This window comes from Larimichthys crocea, chromosome VII (assembly GCF_000972845.2).
Source record: "Larimichthys crocea isolate SSNF chromosome VII, L_crocea_2.0, whole genome shotgun sequence".
In the NCBI taxonomy this organism is placed as follows: Eukaryota; Metazoa; Chordata; class Actinopteri; family Sciaenidae; genus Larimichthys; species Larimichthys crocea.
Genome location: NC_040017.1, coordinates 24,842,427 through 24,858,101, shown reverse-complemented (window position 1 = coordinate 24,858,101; position 15,675 = coordinate 24,842,427). Strand labels below are relative to the sequence as shown.

The 15,675-nt window shown below is 45.1% G+C and overlaps 1 protein-coding gene across 4 annotated transcripts in view; it reads right to left on the bottom strand.

The window, feature by feature from the left end:
- Nucleotides 1–5,158: 5,158 nt before the first annotated feature.
- Nucleotides 5,159–15,675, bottom strand: part of cdon (cell adhesion associated, oncogene regulated) — a 30,251-nt gene continuing 19,734 nt past the window's right edge. For 3 of the 4 annotated variants that reach the window (XM_019273023.2, XM_019273024.2, XM_027280633.1), the window contains exons 10-19: nucleotides 14,352–14,468; nucleotides 13,518–13,721; nucleotides 12,616–12,797; nucleotides 11,722–11,830; nucleotides 9,966–10,088; nucleotides 9,527–9,718; nucleotides 8,613–8,908; nucleotides 8,404–8,483; nucleotides 7,019–7,281; nucleotides 5,159–6,124 (exon numbers count right to left, since the gene is read on the bottom strand). In XM_019273023.2, coding sequence (XP_019128568.1) covers nucleotides 5,970–6,124; nucleotides 7,019–7,281; nucleotides 8,404–8,483; nucleotides 8,613–8,908; nucleotides 9,527–9,718; nucleotides 9,966–10,088; nucleotides 11,722–11,830; nucleotides 12,616–12,797; nucleotides 13,518–13,721; nucleotides 14,352–14,468 — 1,721 coding nt within the window. In that variant the 3' untranslated portion in view covers nucleotides 5,159–5,969. The remainder of the gene's footprint in view (nucleotides 6,125–7,018; nucleotides 7,282–8,403; nucleotides 8,484–8,612; nucleotides 8,909–9,526; nucleotides 9,719–9,965; nucleotides 10,089–11,721; nucleotides 11,831–12,615; nucleotides 12,798–13,517; nucleotides 13,722–14,351; nucleotides 14,469–15,675) is intronic. The other variant, XM_010739701.3, reaches the window with a different exon arrangement.

Here is a 15,675-nt window from a genome sequence, read left to right as displayed (position 1 = left end):
ACAGCTGCTGCGTGGCACCGCTAATGATGCTCACTGTTTGTCTCCTCCTCAGTGTAGTCTAAACGGCAGACAGAGAGCGTCCTATTTCAACAAGATTTGGGGACTAAAATCCACACATGAATTATGCACCAACACTATGCATTTTTAAGCGTATATGTGCTCTGCTTCTATGATTTACATTAATCTATGCTCGGGCAACACAACGCTGCCCACTGAGTCATGAGAAAAGCAGTTATCAGTAGATGACACGAGTCAGTGGTGATTGTATTCAGGGTGCATGCCTCTCGTAGGGTACATAAGACCTCGCAGGTGTTTGTGTGGGGAGTTTTTTTACCGACCTTGCCCGGGCCCTCATTCTCATCTCGTGTTGGAAGTGATGGAATTTCTAAAAAGGCTATCTCCAACAGGTTTATTCAATAATATATGAAGCAATGGCATCATCCTGACACCCTACACCTTTCACTCTCAGGTCTACCCATTAGACCAGTCATGAGTGGAGAGCTGGAGAGAAAGAGAGAGGCAAAAAAAAAATGGAGCGACACCGGGGAGGTGGAAGCATCGATTAATAATTTAAAGTGAATCCAGGTCTGGTTTTGAAAGAATTCTCCCTGTCAGTTCTTCAGCCTCACTCAGTCACTCGCGGTGTGTACAGCAGTGTGGACTGGAGAGGAGACACACTTCCACCTCTGATAGGCTCTAAACAGACTCCTGAGTTGAGACTTCCAGTTGATGCTTCGTGGCAGCATCCGAGGATGATTCCTTACTTCTGTTTGCTCCTCTGCTGGCTGGCTCTTCCTCTTCAAGGTAAAGGCTCATCCTGCTTCCTCTTACTTTAAACAAAGACATCGAGTCGGAGACAAGTCGGGGCGAGCAGACTTTCTCTTTATCACAAACTTCTGTCATTGCTATGTCAAATTGCTAAGCACAGTCAGGGAGAGAGGACCATAAAATGCGATCCATCAATTGGGCCAGAGGCAGATGAACTACGAGTGTGTTTAATTATGTGTTATTCATCCTCAAGAGCTGACGCAGTCCGTTCCCAGCACACTGTGAGGTCTTGTAAAACTTTTCTGAAGACACTTACCAATAAACATCTGTCAATACTGATCTTGTAGAGGCTGTTTTTTTGTCCGTGTGTACAAAATAACACAACATCTATTCTTGCCTTACAGTAATAGTAACAGACTCCGGCTGTCTCGTGTTACAGGTCTGGAGATACTTGACCCAGAGGAGGTGGAATACATTCGCTCCAACGCTACAGCGACAGTGGGAGGCTCAGTCGCTTTGGATTGTGGTTCCACAATGCCCTCCATTTTCATCTGGGGCTTCACAAAATCGGGAACTGATAATAATATAGCACTGGCTTACAACTACGGACAAGGCGCGAGGCTCCAGTCACAGTCCAGCAGCCTGGGCCTCATGCAGGTGCCCGTCAACAGCTCTTCTTTGGTCATAGAGGAGGTACAGAAGGACGCAGAGGGGATGTACACCTGCCAGGCTTTGTATGATACAGACGAAGGTGCCAGGATAACTTTCTACTTCACCCGGCTGGATGTGGAGGATGACTGAAGATGATCAGTCTCTGATGTGTGCTGCATGAATGTCTAATTTTAAGATTCATGACCACTGTGTGTATCTGTAAAAACACCTCCTTTAAAGAGTCAGTTCATCCCAATTCCCCAAAACATATTTCCAAACTCACCTCTAGCGGTATGTAGCCACGCAAGTTGTTATTTTAGGTGACTTTAGAAATATATTTCGGAGACTTTTTGCCCCCACCTTCAATAAAATGAAGGCGAAGGCAATCAGCTGCCACTCCATCAGTTTCCCATGTGTTTACTCATCCTACAAAGTGCTACTCATCCTGCGAAAACAGATGTCCGACGCGACTCTGAAGGGATCTTTGTCAGCGTCTGAGAAAACGCGAGCGATGTCATCAGGGGTTAACCCGGCTCGGGCTTAGATTCCACAATTTTTTTTAAACAAAAAGCCTGTGTTGGCACGGAGTTTGAGAGATGGGGGTGTTTACCGAGCACAACAAAAAAAGCTATTGAGTTGCAGTACGGGAAGTGTTCGGCCCGGCGTTTGCACAGCTTGGCCTACACAAGGGACCAAAAAAAAAAACAAAAAAACTGGGTTATCTCGGCCTCTGCTGCTTTGATTTTGACAATTTCAACAAAATTGTTGGAGCAGCTCAATGTGTGTTTGGAAACAAAGTTACTCCGAATAAGCCACAGACCTTAAAGTAAACCCTGCAGTTTAATCAGAAGTACTTTCTATTGAATAAATACCCCTTATAATGCCATTACATTGTGTTCTGTGGAATATCCAGAGCTGTTTCTCGGCAGGCACCTTGCTGGAGAACATTTTCTAAAGGAAATTTTGTGAAACTTGAGCTTCAAAATTTAAAATTCCCCTCCATTGCATCAGAAGGCAGAAATCTGAGGTCACGGGTCACTCAAAACCCGAGCAAATAAAACCCCAAACCACTGGGTTGAACACCACAAGAGCTAAGTGAGAAAATATGTTTTTTGCCATTTGGGATGAACAGACTTTTTAGCACCAGACTGGACTGTATTACACACTGAAACACACTTTGATCAGTCAAAGACTGCTATTGTGTCCTGCAATCTTTGTAGCCATATAAACTTACGAAGCATGACACCATGTAGACCTGAGGTTGTGGTTTCCATTTCAAATACTTAACCAGTCTTGTGTTGATTATTAAAGCCATCTGGATGGTGGGTTCATTAGAGACAAGACTATTTTTTTGTTTGTTTTTCTTGAAATATATTGTTCATTACCGCTCCTGCTTAATTCTAACGGCCACCCTGCTGCGTTGTTTTTCTTCCTTTAAGTGCGTTAGACTGTGCTCGTTATTTAACTACTGTGTGTGTGTGTGTGTGTTGTCACTTTGCACGGTGAAAGACTTCAGCACATCTCGACATTTTAAATCGCTCGAGGCCTCAAACTCTCATTCCTGAATAATTTCTGGGGAACATTTTAAGTCCTTTGAACTGACAGATACCTTGACAGAAATCCTTGCACATAAAACAAATGTCCTCTTAAATAATTCATCCGTATAAAATAAACATGGCATTACTCATATCTGTGCACTGAAATCCTGGAGTGGTTGGTGAATAAAAACGACTCCGTGGCTGATTTATTTTTCAGCAAGTGCGGCTCTATGAATTTCTTCAGACTCTTGTGAATACTAATCATTTCATTTGGAAAGTTTAGACCTATCAACAGGTCGTGTTGACGGGGAGAAAATGCAGACAGCTAAATGGATGCAGCTGGGATGGGAACGAGACTGAGAATGTTTCTGGTTTTCTTCCCTGAATAAATCCAACAGGTGCAGTCTACAAATACTGGTGGTTACATCTGCATGAAAGCCCAGCTTGAAAGTTGGCTGCGACATCTTCATGCATTGGAGACTTGAGCCTGACAACAAATAAATAGCGGATATCCCTGACGGAACATATAGATTATTACTCATATGAGCTCATCATTTGCAGGGACCCTGCCGGAATGCCGTTGGAGTTCATCCAACCACAACATGCTTCACTTGTGGTTTGTGACATCTCAAGGATAAAACCGCCTGGGGCTGAATCAAGCGAGTTAACAAGACACTGCCCAATTCATAAGAATCGCATTCATTCAGGGTGTGCTGGAGAGGAGAGAGAGAGAGAGCGAGGAAGAATGGTGGGCGGAGGGGAGAGGGACTGGCGTTAACAGGTCGGCTCTGCAGCAAGGGGCAGAAATTCCAGGGCAGACAATGAGCTTTCTTGTTCCCATGGGCTCCTTAATGAAGGGGTGTAGCTGCGTGGGTAGAGGGTGCAGGGCAGGGCTGAGGGGAGAGTGCCGACTGATAGACGTGGGAGATGGAGAGGCAGCTCATTTAGAGACAACCCTGCCCTTATCTTCTCCTCATCAGCCCAGCCTGCATCTGTCAGCATCCCCTCTCCCTCCCCGGACTATTTGTCTTTCGTTTCCAGCTTCATTTCCTACCCCATTGTTTTGTTCCTTTCTCTTCCTAATGGCAGCCGGGGAACTATAATGGACATTCGAATGAGCTACTGCACGGACATAAAATAAAAGATGAAAGGAAACTTAATGAGAAGAGTGCAGAGACGGGGCAATCCTTCCACTTTTTGTTTTGGATTCATACCTCAGAAACAAATCAGTGTACATCTAAAACACCCGAGGCTGAGAAACTCAGGCAGGCTATTCCTGGGAAAGAACTGAGTTTAAGTCAAGTCAACTGAACGAATGCCGCCAGTCTCCATCAAGACTAAAAATAACAGCCGGAAGAGACTGTGCCACGCCTCAGCAGCAGGCGAGTAAATCCGGGTGCCAGGAATATCCCGTATACCATCAGGAGGAGGAGAGATGCCAGGCGAGCCAGAGCCTGAGGACTGGCAGCCAACTCTGGCACAAACACAGGCAGACGGGCACCAAGCATGGAAAGCCTGCACCACAGTCATCCTCAGTGAAGCACGGCCAGCCCTGTCATCTACCCGCTGCAATCCTATCAACTCCAATCAGCCAGCACACCATGGAGATTATTTTAAAACCGATGGGAGGGTTTAAGCCTTCAGAAAATGGGTTTGGCCAAAACATCATGGGGCTGAAACCTGAGAGGAGCATATTACAACCATTTTTATGAATGAGCTATCTGCACATCAGGAGCATCACACAGCGACAGAATCACTCGTTTCCTCTCTTTTTTCCCCCCTAATACAACCCTGTCCGTTTGGAGATATTAAAGCTACATCCGAAAAGTTGATCTTAGCGGCTCCAACTGGCAGTGCACCCCCCCCGGAGTTCCCAGAAATCATGAATGTTAAGTCATAAACTGGGACAGATGGCCATTTATACCATGCTTGCCTATTTGTGAGAACTAAACGGTCATTTCACACAAATGGTACTGAGCCGTGCACACACAGAGGCCATCTGAGGTGACGTAAATGTTGTTTGTAGTGCCTGAAAAAGGTGACGTTGACATCCATACTCTGTTACTGCAGCAGCAGCAGAGCAGTTTTATCATATAAAAGATATGTGCGAGCGCTTAACAATTCTGTTTTAATGTAACTACTTCACTCCTCTAACAGATTGGGGCCAGGAGGTCAACAGCGCTCTCAAAAGTAACAGCGCGTTTTTTGCGTAAAGTGATGAGCTATCAAGTATTCACTGAAGCAAAGAGCAGCAGCCTTAATCTGAACAGTGAAGGGAGTGTTCACCCCGTTCAGGGGTCACTGCAGAGGAACAGCCCATCACGGAGCCACATCAAAGGCCTGCCAGAAATATCGATGGTTTTGGACCGACGCCGGGAAATTCACTATGGCAATCATTCATTGGGTGCTGCTGCACATGACGGAGGGGAGGAAAGACATTGAAAATAGGGTTTGTTGTTTACTCTTCCATATCTTCTCTTTATATTATTACAAAACTTTACACGGACAATTGCTAATCTCCACCCTCGGGTGGAACACAGAGGGACACGACAACAAAAAATAAAAAGTATTTCTCATCCAAAAGGCATAAATAATATAAAAGACAAACTTTTTTCCTTTAAAACAGATACATTCATATGAAATAATATTTTACTACTACAAAAAATAAATAAGTCATCTAAAGAGTTTTTGATCTTTTATGAGAGTCTTCCCTCCAGTGGGATATAGTTTCTGTCTTTGAGCAATGTTTCCTTTGCTTTGTGTTTCTCTCCATCTGGCTTTGCTCTCAGTCTCTTTTCCCACATCGCTCCGCTCAGCTCAGTCCATCCAAAGTTTCGTGTCCTTGTCACCGTAACATGCAGTGTCTCTGACTATCCCATCGCTCGTCCTCTTCCTTCTTCTGGTATTTCCACCGCCGTCTCTCGGCCCAGTCTCTTTACTCAAAAAAAAAAAAAAAAACCTCCCCCCAAGCTGCAGGAGAGTTTGTGTGTTTGTGTGTGGGCCGCGTTCAGTTCAGACCTCCTGTGGGCTGGGCTGGATCAGCTCTCCTGCCAGGCTGCTGCTGGAGATCCACCCAGGCTTTTCGTCACAGTCCAAGTCTGGGAGGCCAAGACTCTCCCAGCACACCACAGGCCCCTCCATGTCCACGCAGTCCAGCTCCTCCTCAGCTGCACATATAGAGAGAGGGAGAGAGAGAGAGAGGAGGGAAGAGTCTTTGGTTTATACTTCATATTAAAAAAGACAAGAACAGATTCTGGAAAGGCCCACAGTGTAATTTGTGGTGATGCTGCATAGTTTGTCTGCCTACAGCATGACGATTGGTACTGATATAAAAACTTACAAGGAAGGCACAAAGAGGAAGAGCTGTCAGAGTTCAATTTCACAATCGTTTCTAACCATGAGGGTCTGGAAGTGAATGTTTTCACTTAATTATTCACTTTCCTGCCCAGAGTCAGCCGTAGCGAGGTTGACTGAGCTCAGAGACCAGAAACCGAAGGAACCGGCTAGCCTTGGTGCGATCCAGAGATTTAAGCTTTTAAAACATCACGTTTTATCGTATTTGTTTAATCCAGACAACAAACAAAAGTTTAAAAGTTAAAAAAAAGTTTTCGGGTGTGTGTAAGACAGACAGTCGCGAGAAGCGACTTCCTGGAGTCTCAGCTGGCTGCCGACCACGCTCAAGGCGACGACAAGACTTCAGGATGTTATTTAAGACTTTTCCAGTTGTTAAGCTCGGCTAAGCCAACCGCTCGCTGGCTGTAGCCTTGTATTTATCAGACAGATATGAGGAGTGGAGCTTCTCACCCGGGTCTTGGCTGGAAAGCAAATAAGCATACTTCCCACAATATCAACTGGAGCTGCGTAAGCTTAAAATTACAATGTGCTATGTGGCTGATGGATCTTCCTTCGTATATTCATGTACTCAGTGTGTGGAAGGATGCTTTCTCTGTTAACTACAGAGAAGTGAGAAAGTACCAGGAGCCTGAGACGAGGAACAATAAGTGGAGAGACACAATTCTTGGAAAGATTTTGTGGGCATTTGGTATAAAAATGTGTCTCACCAGTGTTGTCTGCTGGACAGTTTTCATTGTTCCTGACCAGACAGCAGGAATGCTGCGAGGGCGAGGACTCGTTGTCCTCGTCTGGCTGGTACCCTGCGTCGGCCCCCTGGTCACCAGAGTGCATCTGGCTGTCGGGACCGTGGCACTGCGACGAAACCTGGCCCAGAGGCACCATCTCCAGCCCGTCCTGCTGGCACGACGCCACGCGATGCATTAGAGGCAGAGTGCCGCTGGAGAAAGTGCTATTGGTCTTGCTGTAACATCTACTCAGAGACAGAGAGAGATGGAAAGAAAAGCGGGGAAACATTCGTTTATAAAAGGTGCCCGTGCGTTTCTGAGTGCTCACCCACCGACAGTTCTCAGCGGTGCTTCACATTCTGCTTCCTCTCTGCATATCACTCCCACCAGACACAGAAAAACCCTTGTGTTACTACTCCTAACAGTGTAGAAAACAATGACAGCTCCCACACAACTGGAGTACTCTCCCACAGCTGCAAAAAAGTCTAATGAACAGTTGAACCAGAGATTAAAAGTTCCCATCACACACACACACCTATAAATAACTGTGACACACTGTGGGTTTGCTCCCCGGTGAGGTTCCCAAACTCAGACTGCTTCACCACGTTTCCCTGAACTCAGCTTCCCTCTATCGGTACGTGATTGGATTGTGACCACACCTCCTCTTTTCCCAGCAGCCGGAGGTAAATAAACACAGGGCTCATTAGGTCTGCTGGCTGGGTGCACACAGGGTAAACTGTGATGTTGGGGACCCTTAAGTACATAAACAGGACTAGCAGGAGGGGGAATGTGTGTGTGAGTGTGTGTGTGTGTGTGCGTTTTGCTCAGCTGCATCTTATAAAGTACAAGCAGAACTAATTTCCTTGCGGCAAATATGAGGCTCATCTTTTTCCAGTCTCAATTCAGTTTCTCAGTTTGCAATTTCCAACGAAAAAATATGAAGATTTTATGTTCTCACACATGGAAAAACTGTTGCTGAAAGCTAATCATTGAAATACTCTCGTCACTGAAAATCATGTAATAGCGGTCGAGCTTTACATAAGGTACTAAAACCAGAAAGGAACAATCGTAACCTTTAGATAAAAAGGAATAAATTAAGTATTTAAATTAGGCTGGAGAACATTATTATATTATCACACAAATTATATTTTTCAGATCTGATTCCTGCCTGAAATTTACTAATTTTTTTAAATAATGACACACTTTTATTTGATTACTCAAAAAAAAAAATCAAGAAGTTCCCAGTGTTACTACAAACTACAACTACAAATCTAACAATAATGTCCCAGAGCGACAGAAATCCATAAGGACGATGATAAATAAGATAAATTAAGACTGAATTTGATTAATAAGACTGAATTTCTTACCTGTTATTGTTGCAGAGGTTCTGACAGCTCATACATTCAGACGACTCTGATTGGGGAAGAGCTGTGTACATGCCTCCACCCTGACAAGAGAGCACAAACCACACTTAGCCAAACCAGACTGACGTTACACCTGCTGATAAAACACAACGCTCCGCTGTCATTTAATACGTGCGTATCGCGTTTTGTTACTTCGCTCCGACAGCACTCACGTTATGGTGGTGGTGTGGGTGCGAGTGCTCGCAGTCCCGGGTGCTGTGTGGCAGGGTGCCATCGTGGCTGTGTGGGTGGCCGGGTGAGAACAGGCTGCCGTTGCCGTTGAGCAGAGCCAAGCCGTTGGGGAGTTTGTGGTGGAGGTGATGGCAGCCTTGAGGTAAGATGGGACCACTGTGCCCGTATCCCCCGTGGACGCCTCCGTTGATGCGGCTAGAGCCTGGCAGCGTGGTGTACTCGAGAACATGTCCATTCATCTCAGCCGGCTGGTAGAGGTAGCCGGGAGGGTCGTACTCTGCAGCAGAGAGACGGAGACCATCAGGATGGAGGCAGAGACCGATTTGAACGTCTGATCTGAGCTAGTTAAAAGAACTTATACTTCTTGAGTACAGATGTCCTGAAATACTGAAATTTGTCAGATTTCAGATATTTTCTGGTCATAATTTTGCAAATTTTAGACAGTTTTTTTAAATAAACCAGCTAGTGTTAGGCCAGCATTCAACAGTTCACTTTTTTTAATAGTTCCCTGTCTCTTATTGTACAAAATAAGCAAAACTTTTCAAAGTTAATGAATCATTTTGGTATCAGTACTGAAACTAGTGTTGGTGGGGGAATTCAAAGCGAGCACCTGTGACTCAATCTTTAAGCTACACAGTCCCAAATGTTTAAAGCTCTAAAAGGTCTGGTAAAGATCCCGTCCAACAATGGCAAATAACTTTGCAAGCACTGTGGGATCCATATATGCACTATGAGCACTTGCAATATGCTGCACAAACTGTCTCGGGGCCAACTATATTTAAATATGAGACAACTAAAGAGCGGTTAACTCTTTGTGTATGCACTGCTGCTGCAAACTCGTTGCACCTTTACTTCTTTTACGATAGTCTTGGATTTATTTTGTCTCTAAACTCACTGTGCATGTTGTTCTGCTGCCGATTCCTCCACAGACACATGGCGATAAAAGCCAGCAGGATGAGCACCATCACTCCCAAAACACAGCCCACAATCAGGTACAGCAGTCCTCCAGGTGGGCTGGGTGGCTCCTGCGGGTGGGGGCCCGGCGGGGTGATGGGGTGCTGACTGGGCGACCCTGGGGACTGACGTGCTGCAGCAGAGAGGGAGGAGGGGGGCATGAGGAACAGCTTTTTACCCGCGAGCAACAAAGAAAAAATAACACACTGTAAAATGCAAACCATTGTTGCTGGCCTCGTAAAACTCGGAACATTTATGTTGTGTAATTACGGCGATCGTACCCGTCATTAAAGTTACTGCCTTCGCACAAACATGCCTGGACTTCTAAAGTGGAGGTTTGCTTGGTGCATGAGTCATTTCTTTGTGTTCTTTTCTCTTACCTCTGGTCTCACAGATCATGACGTTGCTGTATTCACTCTCTCCCCCGTCATTAAAGCACTGCATCTTGATATCATAGGAGGTTTCAGGTTGGAGATGTCCAATCATATGCCAGTGCTTTACACCTGGGAATGGAAGGTAAGGGGAAGGGGGGGAGGGGGAAAAAAAAGGGAGACAAAGGTGAGAAATCACTTCCTCGATGAGCCGGTGTTGACTCAGGTTGCTCCAAATCCTGTGTAAACTCACAACCGGTACTTCCCTCCTTCTCTTCATGTCTCACACTCTTGTGGAGGTCATGTTCTTTCATGCTGTCTCTCTCATTCACCCCCACCCCCCCTCCCCTCTCTCTCTTCGCTTCAGCTCCACCCCACCTCTCCGTCTCTCTTACTCCGTCAGTCCCACGAGGGCCCAGACAGTTGCTTTACTCTAGACGAGCTCCATATATGGCAGCTTCATGTTTGTCCTGGCTTGCCTCCAGCACTCACACATGCACACGCACACACGCACCGCTGCTACACCACCACCACCACACACAATCACACTACTACGTGCTCCGAAAATCACAGATGAGACGACAATCTGCAACATGGAAATGCTACATTTCCAGCAAATGAGGCTGAAATAAGCTGCCGTTCTCGCTGCGTTTTCTTCAATATGAAGTATAATAAATCACCGCACATGTGCTACCTCTGCCCCAAGGTAGATTTTAACTGCTGTGTGAGGGGGAACAATAAAAGAAAGCTGCTGCAGGAGCTGAATTTACTCTGTGTTGCAACACTGAATCAATACAGGAGCAGTCTGAAGCACAGATAAACGGTTTGTGCTCGATCACTCAAATATTCTGTTTTTAAAAACAAGATTATCTGAGGTGAAAGTCACTTCAGCAGGCATGTAGGTTCATAGTGTGTCACAGCACTAAGAAAAACTGCCTGGTTCTGTCATGTACGGCCTCGTTAAGACATGAGATGCTGATGAATTTGGAAACTTTGATTTATGGATGAACAAAAAAGGGAGTTAGGTAGAAAAACATGTTTGTATTCCTCAGGTATCCAAGAGAAGTTAAAAAAAAAAAAGTACTGAAACTTTTCCAAAAGTTAAAGTCAGCCCTGATTTGGTGATTTACAGGTTAAAAAACTTTAAATTAATCACGTTGTAGGAGAAAAATGAGACAATTCTATATCTGGTCTTCAAATTTTACAAAGTGGCTTCAACACTGGACTCGCTTAAACTTTTTATTAGATGTCTAGGCTACTTTTCCAGCAGCATTTCAATAATTAGGCCATCGACATCTCCAAAGCAGTGCTCGCTGGGTAATCGATGCTACGGACATTTGTCCTTGACAGTACGGAGTTTGTGGAAAACTAGACGTCCACATGTTAAAGAGTTGGGTGGAGTGAAAAGACGTCCCTCCTTCCTTTCCTGTACCAGGCTCCACTGTTAGCATTCCACCCAGCAACCTGAGCCCCTCTCCGCTGTCCAGGCTCATATTTCAGCTCTGGCAACCATTTATTAAAAACAGATTTCAGAGAGCCCTGCTGCCCAGGGACAGCACTCTCTATAAATCAAAGGGCAGAAATGCCCCCTCTTCACTACACCCCGCTCTTGACACAGAGTATCAATTACCTTCCCAACTCCCAGTTTATCTGCAGAGCGTGAGCTTAACGTCCGGAACAGGACGGGGGGCTGTCGACAAACAATCCGACCCAGCTACACCACTCAATCTGCACGCTAACATTAAAGACTCGCTTTTCCACTCACCTTCGACCACGTCCCTTTTGTAGTCGCTGTCATTGTCGCTGTCTGTGGGCCGGTAGTAGATGTAGAAGCCTTGGATCGGAGTGTTGTTGTTACTCGAGGGACTGTACTGCTTGGGGATGGAAAAAAAGATTACTACAAGCAATCTGGTGGGTAATTATTATACAAAGAGAGGAAATTTTCCAGCAACTAATGGCAGGGCTTGTTATCAGCAGATGTACAGCACTGCAAGCGAGGCTGTGATTGCACTGTCTGTCTGAAGTTGGGGAAATAATGACACTGTCTGAGGTTAAGTAAATGTGGGGAACTATCTGCATCCATCTGCAGCACAAACTGCTGGAAGGAGGAGAAACAGCTTTGAAGGCAGCTGAATCAAAACGTGAACGGACAGGGGCCTCTTAATCTCTAATCAGCACAGCCGCTCAATTAAAGGGCTGATTGAGTCTCAAGCTGCCAAAGAACCACCAGCAGCTCGAACACAGGTGAACCAGCTGGAAGAGACCAAATTATTCTGTCACTGACTGGTTTCTGTACAAGGAAATAATAAGACAAGTGTAAGCAGGCCTTAGATATCGAATTATTGGCAAGTGCAAGATGGGCATGAGCCTTCAGATGGATTTTAAACAAGCAAATTAAGGAGGTGAAACTGGACGCGAATCTGGAATTATCCTTCATTGCACAAGAAAACTGTGTGCAAGCAACCAAGACAAACATCGTAGGTCGAAGATGAAGCAAGACCATGTGGGTTTGCCTTGGTTCTTGCAACATCTTTCCACATCTTGGCAAGCACAACTTATGTTACTGTCAGGAATGACACCCAAAAAACTGCAAAAATGAGGCCCCAAGTTGCAAAAAGTGCAAGAGTCAGAAAAGAGGCGGCGTGGCGTGAATACTCACAGTCCAGCGCAGCATGATCTGTGTGTCGCTGATGGCGTCCGTGGACGAGATGTGAGGTCCGACCACAGGGCGGTCCGCGATGCGCGGGCTGGCTTGCGGCACCTGGTACAGCTTGGAGGGAATGCTGTGCGGACTCTCGCCGTACATGTTCATCGCCACCACGCGAAACTTGTAGGCGGAGCCTGGGGAAGGAATACAATGTTTGAGCACAGTGTTGCTGAGCGGCGACTGAATATTATCCTCAATAAATCACAGCCAGCTATGGTGACACCCAATTCTGCCGTCTGTGTTCCTAATAATTAATTTTATTTATGATTTAATTGTTTGTTTTGGTGCTGAAGTGTAAATAAATCCTTGTTGCTTTGAAATTCTTTGAATTCTGATTGCTTTGATTGATTCTTTTTTTATTCCATTAGAGATTTCTCCTGTATGATTTCTACTTTTTAATAACCAAGCTGCAGAAATTTGATTGTTGCTGCACCGCAAAATGATTGCATGCTTCAAACATTTTGGGATAACAGTTGTCAGGCTCTCATAAATAAATAGAAAAGGTCAAAAACTCCAACAATGCTCGAGCTGCTTGCTCCAGACTATTTCCTTTCTCCGTGCACCTTAGAAGTAGGTGAAGCTGTGCCAGAAATTCCTGCTCTGCTTCTACCAATAAATAGTTGAATATCAAACGGCCGGACGGGTCACACTCGCGTGCAGCGGTGAAACGTGTAACTAGTTTGGATTAGGGTGAACTGATCAACAGCGAGAAATAAAGATAAAGCAGCAACACGCTGTGTTTTTTCCATTTTTTCTTACTAGGGGAAGGATCAAAAAACTCTTATCTGAGCAGAGGAATCATGTCACGCTTCACTGGACTGTAAAGAAAACTTTTGAACCATGTGAAAGCTCACCAGGCTCCAGATTGCGAACTTCCACAGACAGCTTGAGAGGTGAGATATTATCCGCGGCGACTACCCACTCTGCGCTGCGGCCGCGTCTGTACTCGACACGGAAGGCTGTGATCGGAGAGCCGCCGTTGGCTCTCGGGATCCAGGTGACGTACACCGAACTTTCAGTCGCCATGGAGATGGTGGGGCGATCGGGGGCCTCGGGTACTGGGGCAGAAACAAACAGGGAATAAATAACCTTTCTGCAAACAAACCGAGAGAACTGGCAGCTCTCATCACTGCATCCAAAGTCATGTAAGGATGGAACAAGTTCACAAAGACAGAAAAAAAGAAAAGAAAAGAATACACATCACAGTGAAGCGGCATGCTGTGGAGTAATGTGTACTTACTGCCTGGGCTCTTAGCCACAGAGTTAGAGAGGGCAGGAGAGAGTAAGAGAGAGAGAAAAGAGGGTTAGTGGAAAGACCAATGCTTCAGCAAAGTAGGCCTGCTTGTAATGCGAGTAAAACATGCACACACACACACACTGAGACACACACACTCATCTGACCCTAAAGCCGTGTGCAGTCTCACAGCTTTCTGCTTAAAGCATTCTTCATCCACAAAGTCATTACAGGGTGTCAACTATCGTTTCACTGTTTGTACTTAAAGGCAGAAAGAAACAAAGCAGACCACATCTAAACATTGAGCTGTGAGATCTATTCAACACAGCTCGGTCATGAACTCCACAGTAACTATCTCCACGACAGAAAGGCCCCATAACCTCCTGAGAAACATCCCACAGTCGTCGTCTGCACGCGGCCCGGCAGCAACAAAGCAGGACGCGTCTGCACCTACCTCTGTCGTGTATGACGACACCAAAGTGTGTGTTGGGGGTTTTGTCCTCTGGAGCTTTGGGGGGCACCAGGATGACGGGAGGCTTGGACGGATTCTTGTTGGAGGTGGTGCTCTTCTCTGAAAAGGGAGAAAGAAAATCTGGGAATAAGAAAAACAAAAAGGCCCAACAGGTCTTCAGGGCTATCAGTTCCACCAAAAGCACATGGAACAGCTCCGGATGTTGGCTCTGAAATCTGAAATTTCCTCCTGGTTTCCGGAGCTGGTTGGGTTTTTATCAGGGCGGGTTTCAGGTTTCCACTTGATAACTATGCAGTTACACTCAACTGTGTTAGTGTGTGATGTGAATGTGTACCCAATTTAACACTTTTCAGGAGCAGAGCTGGCACATGAAGCCTCATTGTTCTGCATATGGAGTATTTTTATTTATATACATTTGGTGCAACAAATGCCGTGCTACGTTGCTTTTTAATGGCAGATTTTTTGGTACTTCGTATGAACCAAGCAACATGTAGCGAAGAACATTTGAAAGAAATGTAACCGAATAAATGAAATTTAAACAAAAATTCACAGACAAGTCAAATATTTCTCAGGGAGGTGGCGTTATTCTGGTGAGGTCAGAGCCGCATCGGGACATAAATTGGCTTGGTTGGCATTTTTTTGGTCCAGGATCATTTTGTAAAAAGAACCACCCTTTGGATACAATCTGTAATGTGAGTGTGTGTGTGTGTGTGTGTGGGTTTTGGCAGTATTTTTACATATTTTTGACCTGGGAACATTTTGTCAACCCTGCTGTGGTATAGCATTATTGTTAGTTTTTGGAACGTTTGCGGTTGTTCTTGTTTTTATTTGTCTCAAAAATACAAAAAGAGAAAACATGCTCACAGTCATTCACTGTGATTATGATACTTATCATTATGAATGCAGTCAGGACGATGTGGTGGAAGAAGTCATTTAAAAGGACTAATCTACTCTCAGATACAGCGTGTGGGCGTACATAATACATTTTTAATCATCATTTAATGTTTTTGTGCATTCATTTATCCCCCAGCCTATCTCATCTGCTTACACTCCAGTTATTAATCTTCCTCTTTCCACACAAGCCAAACTAATTTAATTCTCGTTAAAAAATACTTCTTCTTCCAGAACTCACAAACATAATGTGATTATATCATTTGCTCCGAAGGTAGAAACACAAATATCTCCACCAACAGCTCCAGCACATTTTCTTACACCCTTAAGTTAAACACAATGCGCTTTGCATATTTTGGTTGTTTTTTTTTTGCTCGATGGAGAAACAGGATTTCTGCTGCTGAATGTCTGTTGA